Source organism: Somniosus microcephalus, chromosome 2 (assembly GCF_052327205.1).
Source record: "Somniosus microcephalus isolate GS21.2 chromosome 2, FLI_Smic_1.0, whole genome shotgun sequence".
NCBI lineage: Eukaryota > Metazoa > Chordata > Chondrichthyes > Squaliformes > Somniosidae > Somniosus > Somniosus microcephalus.
This window is the reverse complement of record NC_140988.1, coordinates 211753514-211777374: the sequence shown is the minus strand read 5'-3', so window position 1 is coordinate 211777374 and position 23861 is coordinate 211753514. Positions and strand designations below refer to the sequence as shown.

The window sequence follows — 23861 nt, the reverse complement described above, 5'->3', positions numbered from 1 at the left end:
ACACAATGAGGAACTATGGACTCTCATTCAGATTGCCTAGATTTGAATCCCCACCTGCAATTTGAATCCCAGGCTTTTCAATTTGAATACCAGTTAGACAAACTCTGGGAGTCACTGGTTGGATTGCATCAGTGACAATTCACTCCAAAACCAACAAAGGCGTGTCACCTTGAAAAGTGCACGTCCTGTTGGCAAATGTACAGTGGCACCCAGGGCCCAGACCATGCTGTACTCCTGATCAAAAGGCAATTGAACGAGGGTGGGAGTTCAGGGAAAGGGATTCACTTTTTTTTTTTAAAACACCTACAATTTTTTTTTATAAACAGCAGATTTGAAGTACAATTATGAAACAAGTCAAAAACAAATCTGGACTGAATATAAATGTGCTAATACAAGGCCTTCTCACATGAGGATTTGACTAGATCTTGAGGATTTGACTAAACTTCTTGTATTTGGTACAACAATAAAACAACTCAAAAAAAGCCATGTCTTTTTAATTACTGTGACTGCATTTTGATGCTAACTGGAGATATTGAAGGATTTGGGGAATAATGTTTACTTTCAAATGTCTCTGAGGTTGCCTATTCTGCCTATTGATCAAAACATCTTGGTTTTGTAATTTCCTTGTCTCCATGCCTCTTTTGGTTGCAATGAATTGGGTTGTTTCCCTAAGGTAACTTGCGCTGGACTCCAGTACACAACTGCCTAATGCAATATCAAACGTTAGCTACCATCACTTAGTCTTCATTCCCTCTAGGCTTAATTAGATAGACAGGTGTACACATTACAGCCTTCCGGACTCAATATCGAGTTCAACAATTTCAGATCATAACCTCGGCCCCTATTATATTTTTATATATTTTTTATCCACACCTTTGGTTTGTGCCTTTTCCTTTTTCTCTCTCCCACATGGCAGCTGTCTCTCATTCTGCCAGCGCATTTCACACTTCATCTAGAGCCATCTTTTGTCTCTTTACCTGTCCTATTACTATCTCGTCTCGTCTGAATATCTCTTAATGTCTCTTCACCTCCCAGACCTTCCCTTTTGTTCTTTCATCCCCTCCCCCATTTCCCCTCCCCCAAACTGGCCTTTTAGTCTGTTTCATTTCCTGCCTTTTTTTTCCTCAGTTCTGAAGAACGGTTTTGACCTGAAACGTTAACTCTGTTTCTCTCTCCACGGATGTTGCCTGGCCTGCTGAGTTTTTCCAGCGTTTTCTGTTGTTATTTCGGATTTCCAGCATCCGCAGTATGTTGCTATCGTATACATTACAAGAGTGACTGCATTTCAAAAAGTATTTCACTGGCTGCTTTGGGACTTCCTGAGGTTCTTAAAGTTGCTCACAAACTGAGTTCAGAGATAAACAAAAAAGGCACAACAGGCTGGAGTACCAACAAACTGTACCACTGAGTGACAGGCACAGGTCCAATCTCCCAGTCTGCTCACCTCCTGACTTGGCTGCATTTTTCTTTTAGGAAGGCCAGATTAGAGGCCAGGTTCTTCCCCGCTGAAAGAGAGAGATCAGAGGGACAATCAATCCCTCCCCCAGCTTCTGCTGAATGGTATTAGCAGATCTCTCAGTAGGTTGCCCACTTTGCTGATTAGGCGTAAGGCCCAGGGAGACCACAAGAGAGGGAAGATAGACAAGAAAAATTAAAGGGGGCGAAAAAATTCAAACGGTATGAAGGGTCCAGGCTCAATCCCTAGTAGGGAGCAAAAGAGGTACGCAATTGGCCTGGGAGCAAGGGGAGGGGGGTGGAAGAGGTATCATCCAGGCACTTTGCTCCCAATTGCTATACAATGACCTGTGGTGGAAGTGTGTGTGTGTGTGGCAGTGTTAGGTGTAGGCAGGAAAAAGTTTGATAGTTATGGCTCCAATGGATGAATTGCTAGTTGTTTACACTCACACATGAAGAATAGTGGCCAGGACAACATAACAGAGGACTGCCTCCACCAAAAGAATTGTGCTCCACACATGTATCATCACCTTCATTACACAAGGAGAGAAACTGGGGGGTGGAGGCTGGAGGAGGGGAAGCACCAGTGACATCTAGTGGCCAAAACGTCATACTGCATAAGCATCTGTATTTCATTTTGTAAATAATGGTGCCTTTTTCTTAACTATGCTGTTCTTCATTTGTTATATACTGGCTACTTCAATGAAGACTCTCAGCAAGTACTCACAGTGTTCAGATTTAAATTCCGGAGAGTATTCTTCAATTTATTATAATTTTTCCCAAGAGGAATCTCAGTCTTCAACCATGGAGGCAATCTTAGTCTAGAAATTTAAAGTATATTATGAAATAAATTATTGCAATAGTTTCTTTCTCTTTAAAACTGAGCTCTGCAAGAGGACTATAAGGTGGTACTCCAACATCACTGTGACACAGAGGCAGATGTGGGCTCATCTGTAATTCCCCACTCACTGAACCTACCACCATCTGCTTTACCACTGAGAGGATGAAAATATCAATGGAAAGCCATACTGCATCGCTCGCACACACTCCCAGCAGCTAATCATAAGGCAACACAGACAGATGTATGAGAGCAGCTTTCTTGTTCCCCCACCCTCTTTTAGTCACAGAGACTTGGAGAATAGGAGAAGAAAATATCAAAGCGTCAAACTTAGGGAAGCACTCTTTGGTCAAACTACTCTAGGAATATCGGACCAGGAGTCGGCCATTCAGCCTCTCGAGCCTGCTCCGCCATTCAGTGAGATCAGGGCTGATCTGTGACCTAACTCCATAAACCCGCCTTTGGCCCATATCCTTTAATACCTTTGGTTAACAAAAAGCTATCAATCTCCGATTTAAAATTAACAATTGATCTAGCATCAATTGCCATTTGCGGAAGAGAGTTCCAAACTTCTACCACCCTTTGTGTGTAGAAGTGTTTCCTAATTTCACTCCTGAAAGGTCTGGCTCTAATTTTTAGACTATGCCCCTAGTCCTAGAATCCCCAACCAGTGGAAATAGTTTCGCTCTATCTACCCTATCTGTTCCCCTTAATATATCTTGAAAACTTCGATCAGATCTCACCCCTCAACCTTATAAATTCTAGGGAATACAACCCTATTTTTTGTAATCTCTCGTAACTTAACCCTTGGAGTCCAGGTATCATTCTCGTAAACCTACGCTGCACTCCTTCCAAGGCTAATATATCCTTCCTAAGGTGTGGTACCCAGAACTGCTCAGAGTACTCCAGGTGTGGTCTAACCAGGGTTTTGTACAGCTGCAGCATAACTTCTACCCCTTGTATTCTTGTCCTCTAGATATAAAGGCCAGCATTCCATTAGCCTTTTTGATTATTTTCCGTACCTGATCATGACATTTTAATGATCTATGTACCTGGACCCCGAAGTTTCTTCGGACCTCCACTGTTGTTAGCTTTTCACCATTTAGAAGGTACCCTGTTCGATCCTTTTTAGGTCCAAAGTGGATGACCTCACATTTGAGTACATTGAAATCCATCTGCCACAGTTTTGCCCATTCATTTAATCTATTAATTTCCCTTTGTAATTTTATGCTTTCATCTACACTGCCTACAATGCCGCCTATCTTTGTGTCATTGGCAAATTTGGATATATGATTTTCTATGCCATCATCTAAGTCGTTAATAAATACCGTGAATGGTTGAGGCCCTAACACAGATCCCTGCGGGACACCACTAGTCACATCCTGCCAATTTGAGTACCTGCCCATTATCCCTACTGCCCGTCTCCTGCCGCTCAGCCAATTTCCTAACCAGGTCAATAAATTGCCTTCAATTCCGTGGGCTTCTACTTTAGTTAACAGTCTCTTATGTGAGACTTTATCAAATGCCCTCTGGAAATCCATATAAATTCCCATGATCACTGCTTTAGTCACCGCCTCAAAAATTTCAATCAGGTTTGTCAGGCATGACCTACCTTTCACAAATCCATGCTGGCACTCTCGTTTTATAGGAGAAAATATTGGCTAGAGAATTTTGATTGACTTTTAAAATAAAAGTCAGTTTCTCTACTGTCAGGGAGATGCTGCAGTTGGATGTCCCTTCCTGCTAGGCTGCTTCAGCGATGTCACCGACGGAGAGTGCCCCTGTGCATTCCATAGCAGCTGCACAAGAAACAGGGAGGGACCACAAATGTAGATGGTCTGAGTCAATCCAGACCCGCCCAAACCAGGGAAACTGTATTACTGGCTGGGAATGCAGCCAGGAGTTGGAACTCTGGGCAATTTCCCCCTCCTTAGTTTCGGAGTGCTGAAGGCGACTGCAGCACTCCAACCAGTGTCCCTGTTGAGATCAGCTAACTCAGTGCAGAACAAGGTTCAACCTGGGATCTTTATGGCTCGGCTACTCAGTCGATAAACTGGTTGAGCTGTTAGAGGAGCAGCTGTCTGTACTTCTGTTCAATTCTTCTTACCTCCTTCATCAATGTAAATGTTCTCGATCAGATCTTTTTCTTTATACAACGTTCTACTTTCCCCCTTTTTGGTGGGTTTACTAATCTAATTTTTGTCTTATCCCTGACACGCCTAACTATTCTTTATCCCCATTAAATTTTAGGTATTTCTATTACTTCCAGATGAAATCACCTTGTCTCAATTCATTCAATTTTTAAAAAATCACTGGCTATAAAGTGCTGAATAATAAAATGTAGCTGAAAATTGACAACTCACTTTTTAAATACATAAACTGGCCCAATTAATCAATAGGAAACCCTTTTCCCTTCCTTGCAACTTAATACACCCCTGGATAAATGCTGGTAAATCCATGCGAAGCAGGTTAGGAATATAGTCTACTGATAATTCAAAGTGCATGGACAGCAACAATAATTGTAAAATGCTAGTTGTGCATTTTCACCCAATGTGATATGAAATAGGGGAAGATTTCACTGTACTTCGAACAAAGTTCTCAAACCTCAGCTGTGAAAAGCATAGTTTGTTAACTAATTTCACAATTACTTAAACACAATACACTCCTGTTTCTATATCTTCTCCTGCATGTGAGATCATTGTGTGTTTTCCGGCCCATCCCCTTTTGTTCTTTATCCTTAAATGCAGTTCATCTATACTGGCCCGGATTTTGCAGTCAGCGATGAAATAATGGCGCTAGCCGTTTATTACACGCACACGTGCCCACAGACTTTCCGTGGGTTTTTGCACTGGAACTTGCGGTGATTCAAAATCCATTTCAGCATGTCACCCTCTACAGGGGTTCTGGAACCTGTGTGAACAGGTCAAGCAAGTGTGCATCTCCTTAAACAATCAGATTGAAGAATTCTTAATGAGGAGCAGAGTCTAAACCAGGAAGTGTAAGTTAGAGTATTTAATTCAATGCCAAATCATGTACAGAAAGCAAAATAAATAGGGGAAGAATGATGGGATTACGAGATAGAGATAAAAGAGACAGAAAGAAAAAGTAATCAAAATTAATTTTTTTAAAAATCTCCAACAATAACTAAAATCTGAAGGAATGAGATGCCACACTTGTAAAAGTTAACTTCCAGTGCCAGAGAGGTTGTTTGGCAGCAATTAAGACTTATCACGCCATTAAAAGTCCACTGACACTAGAATGGACAAGCCCTAACTTTTTCTGGCAAGTTTAGTGTGTATTTAGTGGGCAAGTACAGCAACTTCACGCATTCCATGTGTTTCAATGGCGAGTCTCTCGGCGAGATACCGGTCTAGTGAAGCTTCTGCAGGAGCAGGGCAACTCGGGCAGCAACTTCCTGATTTCCACGTTTAACTGCGTATGTGCAGTCGCCGGAAGTTGCTGTCTAATTTACACGTTAAAAGCAGTGATAGTCTCACCGTTATCTTTACTGCAAAATCCAGGCCGTTATCTTTCAGTTCTAAGGAAGGGTCTATATCTAAAATGTCAACTGATGTGTTTTCTCAACAGATGCTGCCTGACCCACTCAGTGTCTCCAGGGTTTCCTATGTTTGTCTTCACATTTCATTTTCTAGTATTTTTCAAAAAGGTGCTCAAACTTGTACCTTTCTCCTTTTTGACGCTTCAGGTTGCCCTTGTACTCTTCCCATGTTTTCTTGTCTGACAATTCACCAGATATAAACTCCTGCAGGTCAGGACCCTCTTCTAGAAGTTGTTTCTTTTTGTCTGGCTGTTTATTGAAAGCCCTCAGCTGGCTGCAGACCAGGCGAGCACAGACCTGAAATATTTCACACGCTATCAACACAGATTCCACATTAAAAAAAACATTTTTAAGATTGTCTTGATGCACTAAAAAACACAGCAGTGAGTTAGACATTGACAATAGACAGCATAGCTAGGGGGTCGTTCGGCCCGACTGCCTGCCTCTCTTCTGCGGCCACGTTTGCACCTGGGTGGCCCTGGAGATGGAGCACGTGGTGTCCGCCGGCACGCTCGAGGCCTTCCGCGACCGGTGGGCACTGCAGGGACTGGAGTGCATTATCAATGGAATTTTAATTAAATTTATTAAGTTTCCTTTAATGTTTTAAGTTAAGTTACAGGTTATTAATTAGCACAAATGAGTACACGGCATAGCTCAAACATCAAAACAGAATATAAACCACTCTCATTAGCCACAGAATATGGAATGATGGCTACCAAACCCACACAGACCATGTACAATCCACTCCATCATGGACTCCACCCAACCCATTACATTTTCTGAGGAAAAGTTCTGTGACGATCTTCCCTGTTCCCCTGGCCAGAAATTGGATTGAGCAAAACTGTAGAATAACTATCCACATTAGTCATCCATTACTGCTGCCTTCATCAGATGGGATATTTCCAGTGTGCTAGAGGAATCATAACACTCCACAGTCATCACAAATAGTGGGGTACTAGGTTTATTCTACTTATGCGGCAAGACCTTTATAAACCAACTTGTAACTAGCTATCCGAGTTCTGAGGCCTTCCTTGCTCGTGTGTGAATTGCGCAAGGAACTCTGGTAATAAAAAATGTTTGGGATTCTTCATTCAAATTTTGAGGATGCTGCAGTGTTGACTGCCAGTGTACTGTTTCTGAATTATGTGGGTACAGATTTGCGTGAAAGAAGTCAATGAGCTGGATGGGAGAGAGGGAAAGCAGAGCTAGCTGCCAGAGAGATAGTGAGCGAGAGAGAAACAAGTAAGAATCATACCTACAGCCAACTTCAACCACCCCATGAATAGATGTCCAGTGCTGGAAATGTTTTACTGCACCCACCAGCTTGGCTACAGTAAGTGAATGCAGATGCCCATGTAGATGCTAAAGTACTGTTGGAAGCATGACTTACCTCCACCCCTCTAAGGGCCATGTAGTGTAAAAGATGAAATTAATGTGACCCACACCATCCCTCTGTTACACCTCATTTGCCATTCCACTTTCCCTTATCACACAGTTCCTGCAATGCTTGAAACAATGCAATGCCTGCATCTGATAGTCATATTCAAAGTTAAATCTGCAGCCACCTGGGTGAAAAGACATTGGCCCAGAAATTCGGGTCGGGGGCTTCCCGCGGGTACAAGCCCCCGACCTGCACTTACCTTGCGCGCCAGCAGTTGAGCTGTAGGGCCCCGTGGAATTCCGATCCGGGGCCTGGTCCAGCTGCCGGCGCGCTGTGCTTGCGTATCCCAGGGGCGCAGTTAGTTCGATGCGTCCCCTGGGATCACGTGGGCCATGGGCAGCCAATCGGAGGAGGGAAAAGCCCATTCATAAGTCTTGACAGGAAGAGCTGTCAAGACTTATAAATACTACGGCCCCAAAATAGCAGTAAACCTTCAAATAAATTTTTAAAAAACATCACATTTTTTAAATAAACTATAAATTACATTCAATAACTATTTTAAACAATAATTTAAATTTTTGAAAAAAATAATTTTATTTCCTAACAGGGCTAAAAATAAACCTACCTTGCTTTAAAGTATTTAAAAATAATAAACCTGTGGAAAAAATGTTTTAATTTAAATTAATTGACCACTTACCTTGTAAAAAGCAGGCCTTACGCCTGCTTTTTAAATTTCTAAATCCTGCAGACTTACCCTCACGGAAAAACCTGTAAAAAAAAACGTAAGTTCAAAGCGCACGCGCAGACTCCACTGCGCACGCGTTCGACCTCTGAACCCCTTCGTTCAGAGGAACAGAAGTGCCGGTTTCCCGCGCATGCGCAGTGCATGCACGAAACCAACACTTCCATCGGGCTTACGGGTGAGTACCCAGCGCGTACTCACCCGTGGAGACCCGAATTTCTGGGCCTCTGTGAATTTGTCTAAATCTCTTCTTTGCAAAAGAGAAATGTGCACACCCAGTAGAAAAGGAGTGCCATGGATGACTGATGGCTTGAGAGGCCTACTATCACTGCTCAGTCACATATTCTGATTCACAAGTCAGCGAGCTTCTGGCCTGGAATCATAACCAATATGACAGGTCCTGCAAGGACATCACCTTCATTGAGATGAATGTCCCTTGTGTCCCTCAGAAGTGCTGAGCACTTACAGAAAGAATCAATTGAAGAGCAGTCTAGAAACTCCAGAGGGATCATACTTCCGCCAGATTCACCCAGTTATAATATCTTACTTATCCAAGAAACAGCCCAGATATGTCCACATGGGAAGAGGATATGACTGGGTAAATCACAGAGCACCGAGAGCAAGAAAGCAACTCTACAGATGCCTGAAGGCCAAGATCCAACAAAAAACTTGTGACCTAAAGAACAGATGGTGGGTGGAGAAAGCGCAGGAGATCCAGCCGCTGGCCGACAACCACGACATGCATGGATTCTTTAGCGCAGTCAAGACCACCTACGGCCCAAGCACCCAAGTTCCTACCCCACTGCGGGCCAAGAACGGAGAGGTACTCATCAAGGGCAGAGAGGCAGTCAGTGCCCGTTGGAAGGAGCACTTCGAAGATCTCAACCAAGACTCTGTCTTCGACGCGAGTGACCTCAACTCCATCCCGCAGCATGCTACCCACCACCACCTCAGCACAACCCCAGGGTTGAAAAGGCCATCCGACAACTGACGGAATCCCTGCCGAGGCGACAAGACATGGTGGAGAAGCACTATTGGCGCGAATACATGAACTCATTTCTCTTATTTGGAAGGAGGAGAGCATGCCAGGGGATCTCAGAGACGCCATAATCATGACCATCTTCAAGAAAGGTGACAAGTCCGATTGCGGTAATTACAGAGGAGTCTCCCTGCTGTCTGCCACTGGGAAAGTCATCGCAAGAATCCTCCTCAATTGCCTTCCCCCAGTGGCTGAAGAACTCCTCCCAGAGTCACAATGCAGATTCCGCCCACTAAGGGGCGCAATGGACATGATCTTCACCGCGCGTCAACTACAAGAGAAATGCAGGGAACAGCACCAACTGCTGTACATGGCCTTCTTTGACCTCACAAAGGCCTTTGATACCGTCAACCGTGAGGGATTATGGAGTGTCCTCCTCAAATTCGGCTGCCTTCAAAAGTTTGTCACCATCCTCCACCTGCTTCATGACGACATGCAAGCCATGATCCTGACCAACGGATCTACCACAAACCCAGTTCGCGTACGGACCGGGGTCAAGCAAGACTGTGTCATCGCACCAACGCTCTTCTCGATCTTCCTGGCTGCAATGCTCCATCTCACCCTCAGTAAGCTCCCCGCTGGAGTGTAGCTAATCTACAGAACAAAAGGGAAACTGTTCAACCTCCGTCACCTCCAGTCCAGATCCAAGGTTGTCCCATCCTCTGTCATCGAATTACAGTATGCAGACGACGCTTGCATCTGTGCACACTCTGAGGTCGAATTCCAAACCATCGTCAACACCTTCATCGAAGCGTACCAGAGCATGGGCCTTACACTAAACAGGGCAGCACGGTGGCATAGTGGTTAGCACTGTTGCCTCACAGCGCCAGGGACCCGGGTTCAAATCCAGCCTCGGGTGACTGTCTGTGTGGAGTTTGCACATTCTCCCCGTGTTTGCGTGGGTTTCCTCCGGGTGCTCCGGTTTCCTCCCACAGTCCAAAGATGTGCGGGTTAGGTTGATTGGTCATGATGATAAAAATTGGCCCTTAGTGTTAGGGAGGATTAAATATGTGGGGTTACGGGGATAGGGCTTGGGTGGGATGGCTGTCGGTGTAGGGACCGGGTGCTAGGGTTTGGATGATCAGCCATGATCTCGTTGAATGGCGGAGAAGGGCCGAATGGCCTACTCCTGCTCCTAGTTTATGTTTCTATCCGTAAGCCAAAAGTCCATTACCAACCTGCCCCCGCCACACAGTACTGCTCCCCGATTATCAAAATCTATGACGACAACGTGGACCACTTTCCATACCTCGGGAGCCTACTGATCAACAAGGGCAGATGTTGATGACGAAGTCCAACACCACCTTCAGTGTGCCAGTGCAGCCTTCGGTCACCTGAGGAAGAGAGTGTTTGAAGACCAGGACCTCAAACCCAGCACCAAGCTCATGGTCTACAGAGCAGTAGTGATGCCCGCCCTCCTGTATGCTTCAGAGACATGGACCATGTATAGCAGGTACCTCAAAGCACTGCAGAGGTACCACCAATGCTGCCTCCGTAAGATCCTGCAAATCCATTGGCAGGATAGGCGCACCAACGTCAGTGTTCTCGCTCAGGCCAGCATCGAAGCTTTGACCACGCTCGATCAGCTCCGATGGATGGGCCACATCGTCTGCATGCCCGATACAAGACTCCCAAAACAAGCGCTCTACTTGGAGCTCCGAACACGGCAAGAGAGCCCCAGGTGGGCAGAGGAAACACTTTAAGGACACCCTCAAAGCCTCCTTGAAAAAGTGCAACATCCCCACCGACACCTGGGAATCCCTGGCCCAAAACCGCACAAAGTGGAGGAGAAGCATCCAGAAAGGCGGCAAACACCTCGAGTCTCTTTGCCGGGAGCAAGCAGAAGCCATGCGCAAACAGCGGAAGGAACGCCGTCATCCCAAGCACCCCACCCACCCGCCCCTTCAACCACTGTCTGCCCCACCTGTGACAGAGACTGTAGGTCCCCCATTGGACTCATCAGTCACCTGAGAACTAATTTTTAGTGTGGAAGCAAGTCTTCCTCAGTTCTAAGAGACTGCCTAAGAAGAAGGGTAAATCATAGAGCACCAGTGAGGAGAAGTTGGGAGCGAATGATAAGGAAACAGCTGTACCTCCCCTGAGGCTGAGTCCACAACTCTCATCTGCAATACAATGCAGGAGGTCTGGCACGATACGAGGAACACCCGAGTGACTGCGGCAGTCCACATCACTGTAGTTTCAAGATGTCAACAAGAGCCTCTAAATGTATTGGTTCTGGAGTGTCAGCAATGACTGCTTCTATGGATGCCTTGAAGAGCACCCTAGTTCAGGACTTAACTGTGACTATTGGGCCTGTTCTCGCAGAGACCCTTGGCCAAACTGAGCCCATGCCCTGCAAGATGTTGGTACAGATGTTGCTGCTTCTGATGGCAATACCAGTGCGCCAGCATCGACACAGCCCCTTCAATGTCAGCACAGGAGGGAGCTTCTGGCCTGGGCCCAGTAGGTAAAGGATGCGCAAGCAATACGAGACCGGAAGCAGCTCCTGTAAGGGCATCAGCTTATTGAGACGAATGTCACCTCTATTCTGGAGGGTTCCATCAGCACTATCCTAGCCACAAACCTCACAACCTTATGACACTGAAGGAGTAAGAAGTTAGGATAACAAGTGAAAAGAGTTTTAGGTAAAAAAGATAGTCATGGTAATAAGTAGTAGTAATAGGGCACAATGAAGGGACAAGATGATAGTAAACGTGTACATTATTGTCAATTTGGTGTGTTTTGTGTATATTTCCAGGGAAGCCTCCTGTTATGTCAAGAGTCAAGATGGCGGCCGAGACGGTCTGGTGCTAGCGCGCTCTCCCTGCTTCGGGTGGCCCGCTCTCGCCACTCACTCCCGCAACCGGAGCGAAGTGTTCGGCGAGTCGGGCGGAGGCAGCGCAGCGTGGCGAGCTGCAGCAGCAGCCATGACAACCCGCTGGAGCACGTCGGCCGGCAGCTCCTCGGCGGGAAGGCATTCCGACTGGTAGGAGGGGAGCCGAGCATGGCGGCCAGAGGCCGGACCGTGAGTGGGAGAAGCAGGCCCCGGGCCGTCGGACCGTGAGAAGCAGGCCCCGGGCCGTCGGACCATGGAGCCGGCGACGGTGAGGAGGAGGCCGCGGCGACCGGAGCATTCACATCCCGACGATGTGTTCGGCGAGTCGGGCGGAGGCAGCGCAGCGCAACGACCCGCTGCAGCACGTCGGCCGGCAGCTCCATGGCGGGAAGCTCGCAGTCCGACTGGGAGGAGGGGAGCCGGGCATGGCGGCCAGAGGTCGGATCGTGAGCGGGAGAAGCAGGCCACCACATGGAGCCGGCAACAGTGAGGAGGAGGCCGCGGTGACGAGGAGGACGGAGCGGCTGAGGGACATCGTGCTCCCACTGCCACGGGAAGCCATTGAACTGACTTTCTGAACACGGTGCTGTAAGAATAGCTGACGTGTCCCGACGGGGAGTAAGCATTCCATTGTACTTGTACTAGTACTGGTTACATATGGCAAATAAAATTGAATTGAATTGAATTATCCCTCTTATATATGGTGATCAATGTTTGCAACTGTCCTCTCCCAGAGGATGTTAGAGGTATTACAGATTAGCTCAATAGTTGTTAGAAAACAAGGCAAGGGACCACAAATGGCTTTATTGTGTCATGTGGATGGAGGGCACCCTTTTTACTGGAGGAAGCTGATGATGTGCTGCTGGCAGTGGGATGTCTGAGTCCACCTCCTCTCACTCTTGGGCTTTGTTATGATCAGTCGATTGGTCGCCACAACCTTCTTCCTCTTCATGGTGTTTGAAAGGCCTGATTCCTTTGTAATGGCCAAATTATGGAGGATGCAGCAAACTGCAATACTGGCAACCCTTGCCGAGAGGGGAATTCATTATTTCAAATGCACAGCTCCTTTTAAAATCTCAGCAAATTTCACAGAAACTGCAGCTTCAAAGTAGTGGAAGTGACACCTAGCCAAAACAGTTTTGCAGAATCGCACTCCTATGTAATCATTCACCATCCTGATCTCTTTCCACTTGTGGAGCACCATACAAGCTCAGCATTGGTGGTGATTTAGAGCAGTAAGTAGGTGCAAACATAGGGACATTTTAGGGTCATTTGGACACACATGCTGCATAATTAAAATGCAGCAGGTGGTGCCTCTGGTGGACAAATCAGGGTCATAAGAGGAAAATCTTGAGAAAAAAGTCTTGCGCCTTTCACGACCTCAAGACGTCCCAAAGCACTTTACAGCCAATGAAGTACTTTTGAAGTGTAGTCACTGTTGTAATGTAAGAAACGCAGCAGCCAATTTGCGCACAGCAAGCTCCCACAAACAGCAATATGATAATGACCAGATCATCTGTTTTAGTTATGTTGATTGAGGAATAAATATTTGCCAGGACACCGGGGATAATGCCCCTGCTCTTCTTCAAATTAGTGCCATGGGATCTTTTATGTCCACCCGAGAGCAGACGGGGCCTCGGTTTAACGTCTCATCCGAAAGACGTCACCTCCAACAGTGCAGCACTCCCTCAGCACTGCACTGGAGTGTCAGCCTAGATTTTGTGCTCAAGTCTCTGGAGTGGGAGTGTGAACCCACAACCTTCGGACTCAGAGGCAAGGGTGCTACCCACTGAGCCACAGCTGACACAGAGGGGCAGAGTTCAGCTGCAGGGAGCCTCTCCAAACCATTCAACTTGCCAAACTTCCTTTACACTGCCAAAAACAGGTGCAGTTTTTAAAGGGAGAATCCAAGCTAATGTCTCAATGGTCCAAGAACATTTCCTTTTATTAGGTTAAGTGGCAACTAATTCCATTGGGTTTACAAACTTCTACAGTATTACCTGTGACCTTGCCTCTCAATTATATTACTTGTTGCATCAAACCTTGTTATTCCTCAATCTTCCACTACACTGTCACTCATATGAAAGCTTTCTTCTGTGTACAGCATTTAACAAAATAATGAACAGAGAGAAATTTAAATATTACGAGACATAAACGATCGAGCATCACTGTATGACCTTGGGAGCGTTGTGTCAAGGCATGTTGCTGTATCATGATTCACAACATCACTGCTATTAAGAACTCAGCCTCATTTTCATTCGCTGTTCCTAATATCCTATGGTTGCAAAGCAACCTTGGCTCTCTTGAGAACGTAAAACTAAAAATTACAAATTCCTTCTTTATGTCTTCTCCTGCATCAATGTAAAATACTACAAAACATCAATTGCAATCGTCTAAAAATGAGACGAACTGAACACATTATAACCAAAGTTACAAAAGACACTGTTCAAACACATGTGCATGTATGCTTTTAAGTGGTTGCTGTCGTTGTTGATGGGCAATAAATGCAGCGACGCCCATACCCCATAAACAAATTTTTTTAAAATGAGGGACTTCAGTTACATTGATAAACTGCAGAAGTTGGGATTGTTCTCCTTAGAGCAGAGAAGGCTGAGATTTGATAGAGGTGCTCAAAATCATGAGGGGTCTAGACAGAGTAGATAGAGAGAAACTGTTCCCATTGGCGGGAAGGTCGAGAACCACAGGACACAGGTTTAAGGTAGAAGAACCAAAGGTGACATGAGGAAAAACTTTTTTACGCAGCAAGTGGTTAGGATCTGGAACACACTGCCTGAAAGGCAGATTCAATCGTGGCTTTCAAAAGGGAATTGGATAAGTACCTGAAGGAAAAATATTTGCAGGGCTAGAGGGAAAGGGCAGGGGAGTGTGACGAGCTGAAGTGCTCTTGCAAAGAGCTGGCACGGGCTCGATGGGCCGAATGGCCTCCTTCTGTGCTGTAACCATTCTATGACAGCCACACGTGTAATGACACAAGAGCCCCAGGGTTGGCAGCTGCTGCGTGTCGCCAGAGGGCGGCGCTGTTCTTGGAGGCGTTGCTGGCAGCTCAGCCCCATCACTACGCCAGTCTCTCTCTGTCCCGGATAATCCCCCAATCTCCAGTCTCTCTCTCTGTACCCGGTATTCCCCCAATCTCTCTCTCTCTACCTGATATTCCCCCAATCTCTCTCTCTGTACCCGATATTCCCCCAACCCCTCTCTCTCTCTCTCTCTTTCTCTGTCCCGGATATTCCCCCAATCCCCAGTCTCTCTCTCTCTCTGTCCCGGATATTCCCCCAATCCCCAGTCTCTCTCTCTCTGTACCTGATATTCCCCCAATCCCCAGTCTCTCTCTTTCTCTGTACCTCATATTCCCCCAATCCCCAGTCTCTCTCTCTGTACCTGATATTCCCCCAATCCCCAGTCTCGCTCTATCTGTACCTGATATTCCCCCAATCCCCAGTCTTTCTCTCTGTACCTGATATTCCCCCAATCCCCAGTCTCTCTCTCTCTGTACCTGATATTCCCCCAATCCCCAGTCTCTCTCTCTCTGTACCTGATATTCCCCCAATCCCCAGTCTCTCTCTCTGTACCTGATATTCCCCCAATCCCCAGTCTTTCTCTCTGTACCTGATATTCCCCCAATCCCCAGTCTCTCTCTCTCTGTACCTGATATTCCCCCAATCCCCAGTCTCTCTCTCTCTGTACCTGATATTCCCCCAATCCCCAGTCTCTCTCTCTGTACCTGATATTCCCCCAATCCCCAGTCTCTCTCACTGTACCTGATATTCCCCCAATCCCCAGTCTCTCTCTCTCTGAACCTGATATTCCCCCAATCCCCAGTCTCTCTCTCCCTCTGTACCTGATATTCCCCCAATCCCCAGTCTCTCTCTCTCTCTCTCTGTACCTGATATTCCCCCAATCCCCAGTCTCTCTCTCTGAACCTGGTATTCCCCCAATCCCCAGTCTCTCTCTCTCTCTCTACCTGATATTCCCCCAATCCCCAGACTCTCTCTCTCTGTACCTGATATTCCCCCAATCCCCAGTCTCTCTCTCTGTACCTGATGTTCCCCCAATCCCTCTCTCTCTTTACCTGATATTCCCCCAATCCCCAGTCTCTCTCTCTCTGAACCTGATATTCCCCCAATCCCCAGTCTCTCTCTCTCTGTCCCGGATATTCCCCCAATCCCCAGTCTCTCTCTCTGTACCTGATATTCCCCCAATCCCTCTCTCTCTGTACCTGATATTCCCCCAATCCCCAGTCTCTCTCTCTCTGAACCTGATATTCCCCCAATCCCCAGTCTCTCGCTCGCTGTACCTGATATTCCCCGAATCCCCAGTCTCTCTCTCTCTCTGTCCCGGATATTCCCCCAATCCCCAGTCTCTCTCTCTCTGTACCTGATATTCCCCCAATCCCCAGTCTCTCTCTTTCTCTGTACCTGATATTCCCCCAATCCCCAGTCTCTCTCTCTGTACCTGATATTCCCCCAATCCCCAGTCTCTCTCTCTCTGCACCTGATAGTCCCCCAATCCCCAGTCTCTCTCTCTCTGTACCTAATATTCCCCCAATCCCCAGTCTCTCTCTCTCTCTGTACCTGATATTCCCCCAATCCCCAGTCTCTCTCTCTGTACCTGATATTCCCCCAATCCCCAGTCTCTCTCTCTCTGTACCTGATATTCCCCCAATCCCCAGTCTCTCTCTCTGAACCTGATATTCCGCCAATCCCCAGTCTCTCTCTCTTTGAACCTGATATTCCCCCAATCCCCAGTCTCTCTCTCTCTGTACCTGATATTCCGCCAATCCCCAGTCTCTCTCTCTCTGAACCTGATATTCCCCCCAATCCCCAGTCTCTCTCTCTCTGTACCTGATATTCCCCCAATCCCCAGTCTCTCTCTCTCTGAACCTGATATTCCCCCAATCCCCAGTCTCTCGCTCTCTGTACCTGATATTCCCCCAATCCCCAGTCTCTCTCTCTCTCTCTGTACCTGATATTCCCCCAATCCCCAGGCTCTCTCTCTCTGAACCTGATATTCCCCCAATCCCCAGTCTCTCTCTCTCTGTACCTGATATTCCCCCAATCCCCAGTCTCTCTCTCTCTGTACCTGATATTCCCCCAATCCCCAGTCTCTCTCTCTCTGTACCTGATATTCCCCCAATCCCCAGTCTCTCTTTCTCTGTACCTGATATTCCCCCAATCCCCAGTCTCTCTCTCTCTGAACCTGATATTCCCCCAATCCCCAGTCTCTCTCTCTGAACCTGATATTCCCCCAATCCCCAGTCCATCTCTCTGTACCTGATATTCCCCCAATCCCCAGTCTCTCTCTCTCTGAACCTGATATTCCCCCAATCCGCAGTCTCTCGCTCTCTGAACCTGATATTCCCCCAATCCCCAGTCTCTCTCTCTCTCTACCTGATATTCCCCCAATCCCCAGTCTCTCTCTCTCTGTACCTGATATTCCCCCAATCCCCAGTCTCTCTCTCTCTCTCTCTACCTGATATTCCCCCAATCCCCAGTCTCTCTCTCTCTGAACCTGATATTCCCCCAATCCCGTCTCTCTCTCTGTACCTGACATTCCCCCAATCCCCAGTCTCTCTCTGTACCTGATATTCCCCCAATCCCCAGTCTCTCTCTCTGAACCTGATATTCCCCCAATCCCCAGTCTCTCTCTCTCTGTACCTGATATTCCCGCAATCCCCAGTCTCTCTCTCTGTACCTGATATTCCCCCAATCCCCAGTCTCTCTCTCTCTGTACCTGATATTCCCCCAATCCCCAGTCTCTCTCTCTCTCTCTCCACCTGATATTCCCCCAATCCCCAGTCTCTCTCTCTCTGAACCTGATATTCCCCCAATCCCCAGTCTCTCTCTCTGTACCTGATATTCCCCCAATCCCCAGTCTCTCTCTCTCTCTATACCTGATATTCCCCCAATCCCCAGTCTCTCTCTCTCTGAACCTGATATTCCCCCAATCCCCAGTCTCTCTCTCTCTGAAACTGATATTCCCCCAATCCCCAGTCTCTCTCTCTCTGTACCTGAAATTCGCCCAGTCCCCAATCTCTCTCTCTCTGTACCTGATATTCCCCCAATCCCCAGTCTCTCTCTCTCTGAACCTGATATTCCCCCAATCCCCAGTCTCTCTCTCTGAACCTGATATTCTGCCAATCCCCAGTCTCTCTCTCTCTGAACCTGATATTCCCCCAATCCCCAGTCTCTCTCTGTACCTGATATTCCCCCAATCCCCAGTCTCTCTCTCTCTGTACCTGATATTCCCCCAATCCCCAGTCTCTCTCTCTCTGAACCTGATATTCCCCCAATCCCCAGCCTCTTGCTCTCTGTACCTGATATTCCCCCAATCCCCAGTCTCTCTCTCTCTGTACCTGATATTCCCCCAATCCCCAGTCTCTCTCTCTCTCTCTCCACCTGATATTCCCCCAATCCCCAGTCTCTCTCTCTCTGAACCTGATATTCCCCCAATCCGCAGTCTCTCGCTCTCTGAACCTGATATTCCCCCAATCCCCAGTCTCTCTCTCTCTCTACCTGATATTCCCCCAATCCCCAGTCTCTCTCTCCCTGATATTCCCCCAATCCCCAGTCTCTCTCTCTCTCTCTACCTGATATTCCCCCAATCCCCAGTCTCTCTCTCTCTCTGAACCTGATATTCCCCCAATCCCCTGTCTCTCTCTCTGTACCTGACATTCCCCCAATCCCCAGTCTCTCTCTGTACCTGATATTCCCCCAATCCCCAGTCTCTCTCTCTGAACCTGATATTCCCCCAATCCCCAGTCTCTCTCTCTCTGTACCTGATATTCCCGCAATCCCCAGTCTCTCTCTCTGGACCTGATATTCCCCCAATCCCCAGTCTCTCTCTCTCTGTACCTGATATTCCCCCAATCCCCAGTCTCTCTTTCTCTGTACCTGATATTCCCCCAATCCCCAGTCTCTCTCTCTCTGAACCTGATATTCCCCCAATCCCCAGTCTCTCTCTCTGAACCTGATATTCCCCCAATCCCCAGTCCATCTCTCTGTACCTGATATTCCCCCAATCCCCAGTCTCTCTCTCTCTGAACCTGATATTCCCCCAATCCGCAGTCTCTCGCTCTCTGAACCTGATATTCCCCCAATCCCCAGTCTCTCTCTCTCTCTCTACCTGATATTCCCCCAATCCCCAGTCTCTCTCTCTCTGTACCTGATATTCCCCCAATCCCCAGTCTCTCTCTCTACCTGATATTCCCCCAATCCCCAGTCTCTCTCTCTCTCTGAACCTGATATTCCCCCAATCCCCTGTCTCTCTCTCTGTACCTGACATTCCCCCAATCCCCAGTCTCTCTCTGTACCTGATATTCCCCCAATCCCCAGTCTCTCTCTCTGAACCTGATATTCCCCCAATCCCCAGTCTCTCTCTCTCTGTACCTGATATTCCCGCAATCCCCAGTCTCTCTCTCTGTACCTGATATTCCCCCAATCCCCAGTCTCTCTCTCTCTGTACCTGATATTCCCCAATCCCCAGTCTCTCTCTCTCTCTCTCCACCTGATATTCCCCCAATCCCCAGTCTCTCTCTCTCTGAACCTGATATTCCCCCAATCCCCAGTCTCTCTCTCTGTACCTGATATTGCCCCAATCCCCAGTCTCTCTCTCTCTCTATACCTGATATTCCCCCAATCCCCAGTCTCTCTCTCTCTGAACCTGATATTCCCCCAATCCCCAGTCTCTCTCTCTCTGAAACTGATATTCCCCCAATCCCCAGTCTCTCTCTCTCTGTACCTGAAATTCGCCCAGTCCCCAATCTCTCTCTCTCTGTACCTGATATTCCCCCAATCCCCAGTCTCTCTCTCTCTGAACCTGATATTCCCCCAATCCCCAGTCTCTCTCTCTGAACCTGATATTCTGCCAATCCCCAGTCTCTCTCTCTCTGAACCTGATATTCCCCCAATCCCCAGTCTCTCTCTGTACCTGATATTCCCCCAATCCCGAGTCTCTCTCTCTCTGTACCTGATATTCCCCCAATCCCCAGTCTCTCTCTCTCTGAACCTGATATTCCCCCAATCCCCAGTCTCTCGCTCTCTGTACCTGATATTCCCCCAATCCCCAGTCTCTCTCTCTGTACCTGATATTTCCCCAATCCCCAGTCTCTCGCTCTCTCTACCTGATATTCCCCCAATCCCCAGTCTCTCTCTCTCTCTGAACCTGATATTCCCCCAATCTCCAGTCTCTCTCTCTGTACCTGATATTCCCCCAATCCCCAGTCTCTCTCTCTCTGTACCTGGTATTCCCCCAATCCCCAGTCTCTCTCTCTCTGTGCCTGATGTTCCCCCAATCCCCAGTCTCTCTCTCTCTGTACCTAATATTCCCCCAATCCCCAGTCTCTCTCTCTCTGTACCTGATATTCCCTCAATCCCCAGTCTCTCTCTATCTGTACCTGATATTCCCCCAATCCCCAGTCTCTCTCTCTCTGTACCTGATATTCCCCCAATCCCCAGTCTCTCTCTCTCTCTGTGCCTGATATTCCCCCAATCCCCAGTCTCTCTCTCTCTCTGTACCTGATATTCCCCCAATCCCCAGTCTCTCTCTCTCTGAACCTGATATTCCCCCAATCCCCAGTCTCTCTCTCTCTGTACCTGATATTCCCCCAATCCCCAGTCTCTCTCTCTCTGTACCTGATATTCCCCCAATCCCTAGTCTCTCTCTCTCTCTGTACCTGATATTCCCCCAATCCCCAGTCTCTCTCTCTCTGTACCTGATATTCCCCCAATCCCCACTCTCTCTCTCTCTGAACCTGATATTCCCCCAATCCCCAGTCTCTCTCTCTCTCTACCTGATATTCCCCCAATCCCGTCTCTCTCTGTACCTGATATTCCCCCAATCCCCAGTCTCTCTCTCTCAGTACCTGATATTCCCCCCAATGCCCAGTCTCTCTCTCTCTCAGTACCTGATATTCCCCCCAATCTCTCTCTCTCTGTACTTGATATTCCCTCAATCCCCAGTCTCTCTCTCTCTGTACCTGGTATTCCCCCAATCCCCAGTCTCTCTCTCTGAACCTGATATTCCGCCAATCCCCAGTCTCTCTCCGTCTGAACCTGATATTCCCCCAATCACCAGTGTCTCTCTCTGAACCTGATATTCCCCCAATCCCCAGTCTCTCTCTCTCTCTGTACCTGATATTCCCCCAATCCCCAGTCTCGCTCTGAACCTGATATTCCCCGAATTCCCAGTCTCTCTCTCTCTGTACCTGATATTCCCCCAATCCCCAGTCTCTCTCTCTCTCTGTACCTGATATTCCCCCAATCCCCAGTCTCTCTCTCTCTGAACCGGATATTCCCCCAATCCCTTGTCTCTCTCTCTCTGTACCTGACATTCCCCCAATCCCCAGTCTCTCTCTGTACCTGATATTCCCCCAATCCCCAGTCTCTCTCTCTGAACCTGATATTCCCCCAATCCCCAGTCTCTCTCTCTCTCTGTACCTGATATTCCCCCAATCCCCAGTCTCTCTCTCTGCCTGATATTCCCCCAATCCCCAGTCTCTCTCTCTCTACCTGATATTCCCCCAATCCCCAGTCTCTCTCTCTCTGCACCTGATATTCCCCCAATCCCCAGTCTCTCTCTCTCTCTATACCTGATATTCCCCCAATCCCCAGTCTCTCTCTCTCTGAACCTGATATTCCCCCAATCCCCAGTCTCTCTCTCTCTGAAACTGATATTCCCCCAATCCCCAGTCTCTCTCTCTCTGTACCTGAAATTCCCCCAGTCCCCAATCTCTCTCTCTCTGTACCTGATATTCCCCCAATCCCCAGTCTCTCTCTCTCTGAACCTGATATTCCCCCAATCCCCAGTCTCTCTCTCTGAACCTGATATTCTGCCAATCCCCAGTCTCTCTCTCTCTGAACCTGATATTCCCCCAATCCCCAGTCTCTCTCTGTACCTGATATTCCCCCAATCCCCAGTCTCTCTCTCTCTGTACCTGATATTCCCCCAATCCCCAGTCTCTCTCTCTCTGAACCTGAAATTCCCCCAATCCCCAGTCTCTCGCTCTCTGTACCTGATATTGCCCCAATCCCCAGGCTCTCTCTCTCTCTGAACCTGATATTCCCCCAATCCCCAGTCTCTCTCTCTCTGGACCTGATGTTCCCCCAATCCCCAGTCTCTCTCTCTGAACCTGATATTCCCCCAATCCCCAGTCTCTCTCTCTGAACCTGATATTCCGCCAATCCCGTCTCTCTCTCTCTGAACCTCATATTCCCCCAATCCCCAGTCTCTCTCTGTACCTGATATTCCCCCAATCCAGTCTCTCTCTCTCTGTACCTGATATTCCCCCAATCCCCAGTCTCTCTCTCTCTCTGAACCTGATATTCCCCCAATCCCCAGTCTCTCGCTCTCTGTACCTGATATTGCCCCAATCCCCAGGCTCTCTCTCTCTGAACCTGATATTCCCCCAATCCCCAGTCTCTCTCTCTCTGTACCTGATGTTCCCCCAATCCCCAGGCTCTCTCTGAACCTGATATTCCCCCAATCCCCAGTCTCTCTCTCTCTGTACCTGATATTTCCCCAGTCTCTCTCTCTGTACCTGACATTCCCCCAATCCCCAGACTCTCTCTCTCTGAACCTGATATTCCCCCAATCCCCAGTCTCTCTCTCTGAACCTGATATTCCCCCAATCCCCAGTCCATCTCTCTGTACCTGATATTCCCCCAATCCCCAGTCTCTCTCTCTCTGAACCTGATATTCCCCCAATCCGCAGTCTCTCGCTCTCTGAACCTGATATTCCCCCAATCCCCAGTCTCTCTCTCTCTCTACCTGATATTCCCCCAATCCCCAGTCTCTCTCTCTCTGTACCTGATATTCCCCAATCCCCAGTCTCTCTCTCTCTCTCTCTACCTGATATTCCCCCAATCCCAGTCTCTCTCTCTCTCTGAACCTGATATTCCCCCAATCCCGTCTCTCTCTCTGTACCTGACATTCCCCCAATCCCCAGTCTCTCTCTGTACCTGATATTCCCCCAATCCCCAGTCTCTCTCTCTGAACCTGATATTCCCCCAATCCCCAGTCTCTCTCTCTCTGTACCTGATATTCCCGCAATCCCCAGTCTCTCTCTCTGTACCTGATATTCCCCCAATCCCCAGTCTCTCTCTCTCTGTACCTGATATTCCCCCAATCCCCAGTCTCTCTCTCTCTCTCTCCACCTGATATTCCCCCAATCCCCAGTCTCTCTCTCTCTGAACCTGATATTCCCCCAATCCCCAGTCTCTCTCTCTGTACCTGATATTCCCCCAATCCCCAGTCTCTCTCTCTCTCTATACCTGATATTCCCCCAATCCCCAGTCTCTCTCTCTCTGAACCTGATATTCCCCCAATCCCCAGTCTCTCTCTCTCTGAAACTGATATTCCCCCAATCCCCAGTCTCTCTCTCTCTGTACCTGAAATTCGCCCAGTCCCCAATCTCTCTCTCTCTGTACCTGATATTCCCCCAATCCCCAGTCTCTCTCTCTCTGAACCTGATATTCCCCCAATCCCCAGTCTCTCTCTCTGAACCTGATATTCTGCCAATCCCCAGTCTCTCTCTCTCTGAACCTGATATTCCCCCAATCCCCAGTCTCTCTCTGTACCTGATATTCCCCCAATCCCCAGTCTCTCTCTCTCTGTACCTGATATTCCCCCAATCCCCAGTCTCTCTCTCTCTGAACCTGATATTCCCCCAATCCCCAGCCTCTTGCTCTCTGTACCTGATATTCCCCCAATCCCCAGTCTCTCTCTCTCTGTACCTGATATTCCCCCAATCCCCAGTCTCTCTCTCTCTCTCTCCACCTGATATTCCCCCAATCCCCAGTCTCTCTCTCTCTGAACCTGATATTCCCCCAATCCGCAGTCTCTCGCTCTCTGAACCTGATATTCCCCCAATCCCCAGTCTCTCTCTCTCTCTACCTGATATTCCCCCAATCCCCAGTCTCTCTCTCCCTGATATTCCCCCAATCCCCAGTCTCTCTCTCTCTCTCTCTACCTGATATTCCCCCAATCCCCAGTCT

At 48.1% G+C, this 23861-nt stretch overlaps 1 protein-coding gene across 1 annotated transcript in view; it reads right to left on the bottom strand.

Moving 5' to 3' along the window:
* Window positions 1-23861, bottom strand: part of lias (lipoic acid synthetase) — an 81836-nt gene that overhangs the window by 38418 nt on the left and 19557 nt on the right. The window contains exons 2-3 of the mRNA XM_085968800.1: window positions 5977-6149; window positions 2183-2276 (exon numbers count right to left, since the gene is read on the bottom strand). Coding sequence (XP_085824926.1) covers window positions 2183-2276; window positions 5977-6149 — 267 coding nt within the window. The remainder of the gene's footprint in view (window positions 1-2182; window positions 2277-5976; window positions 6150-23861) is intronic.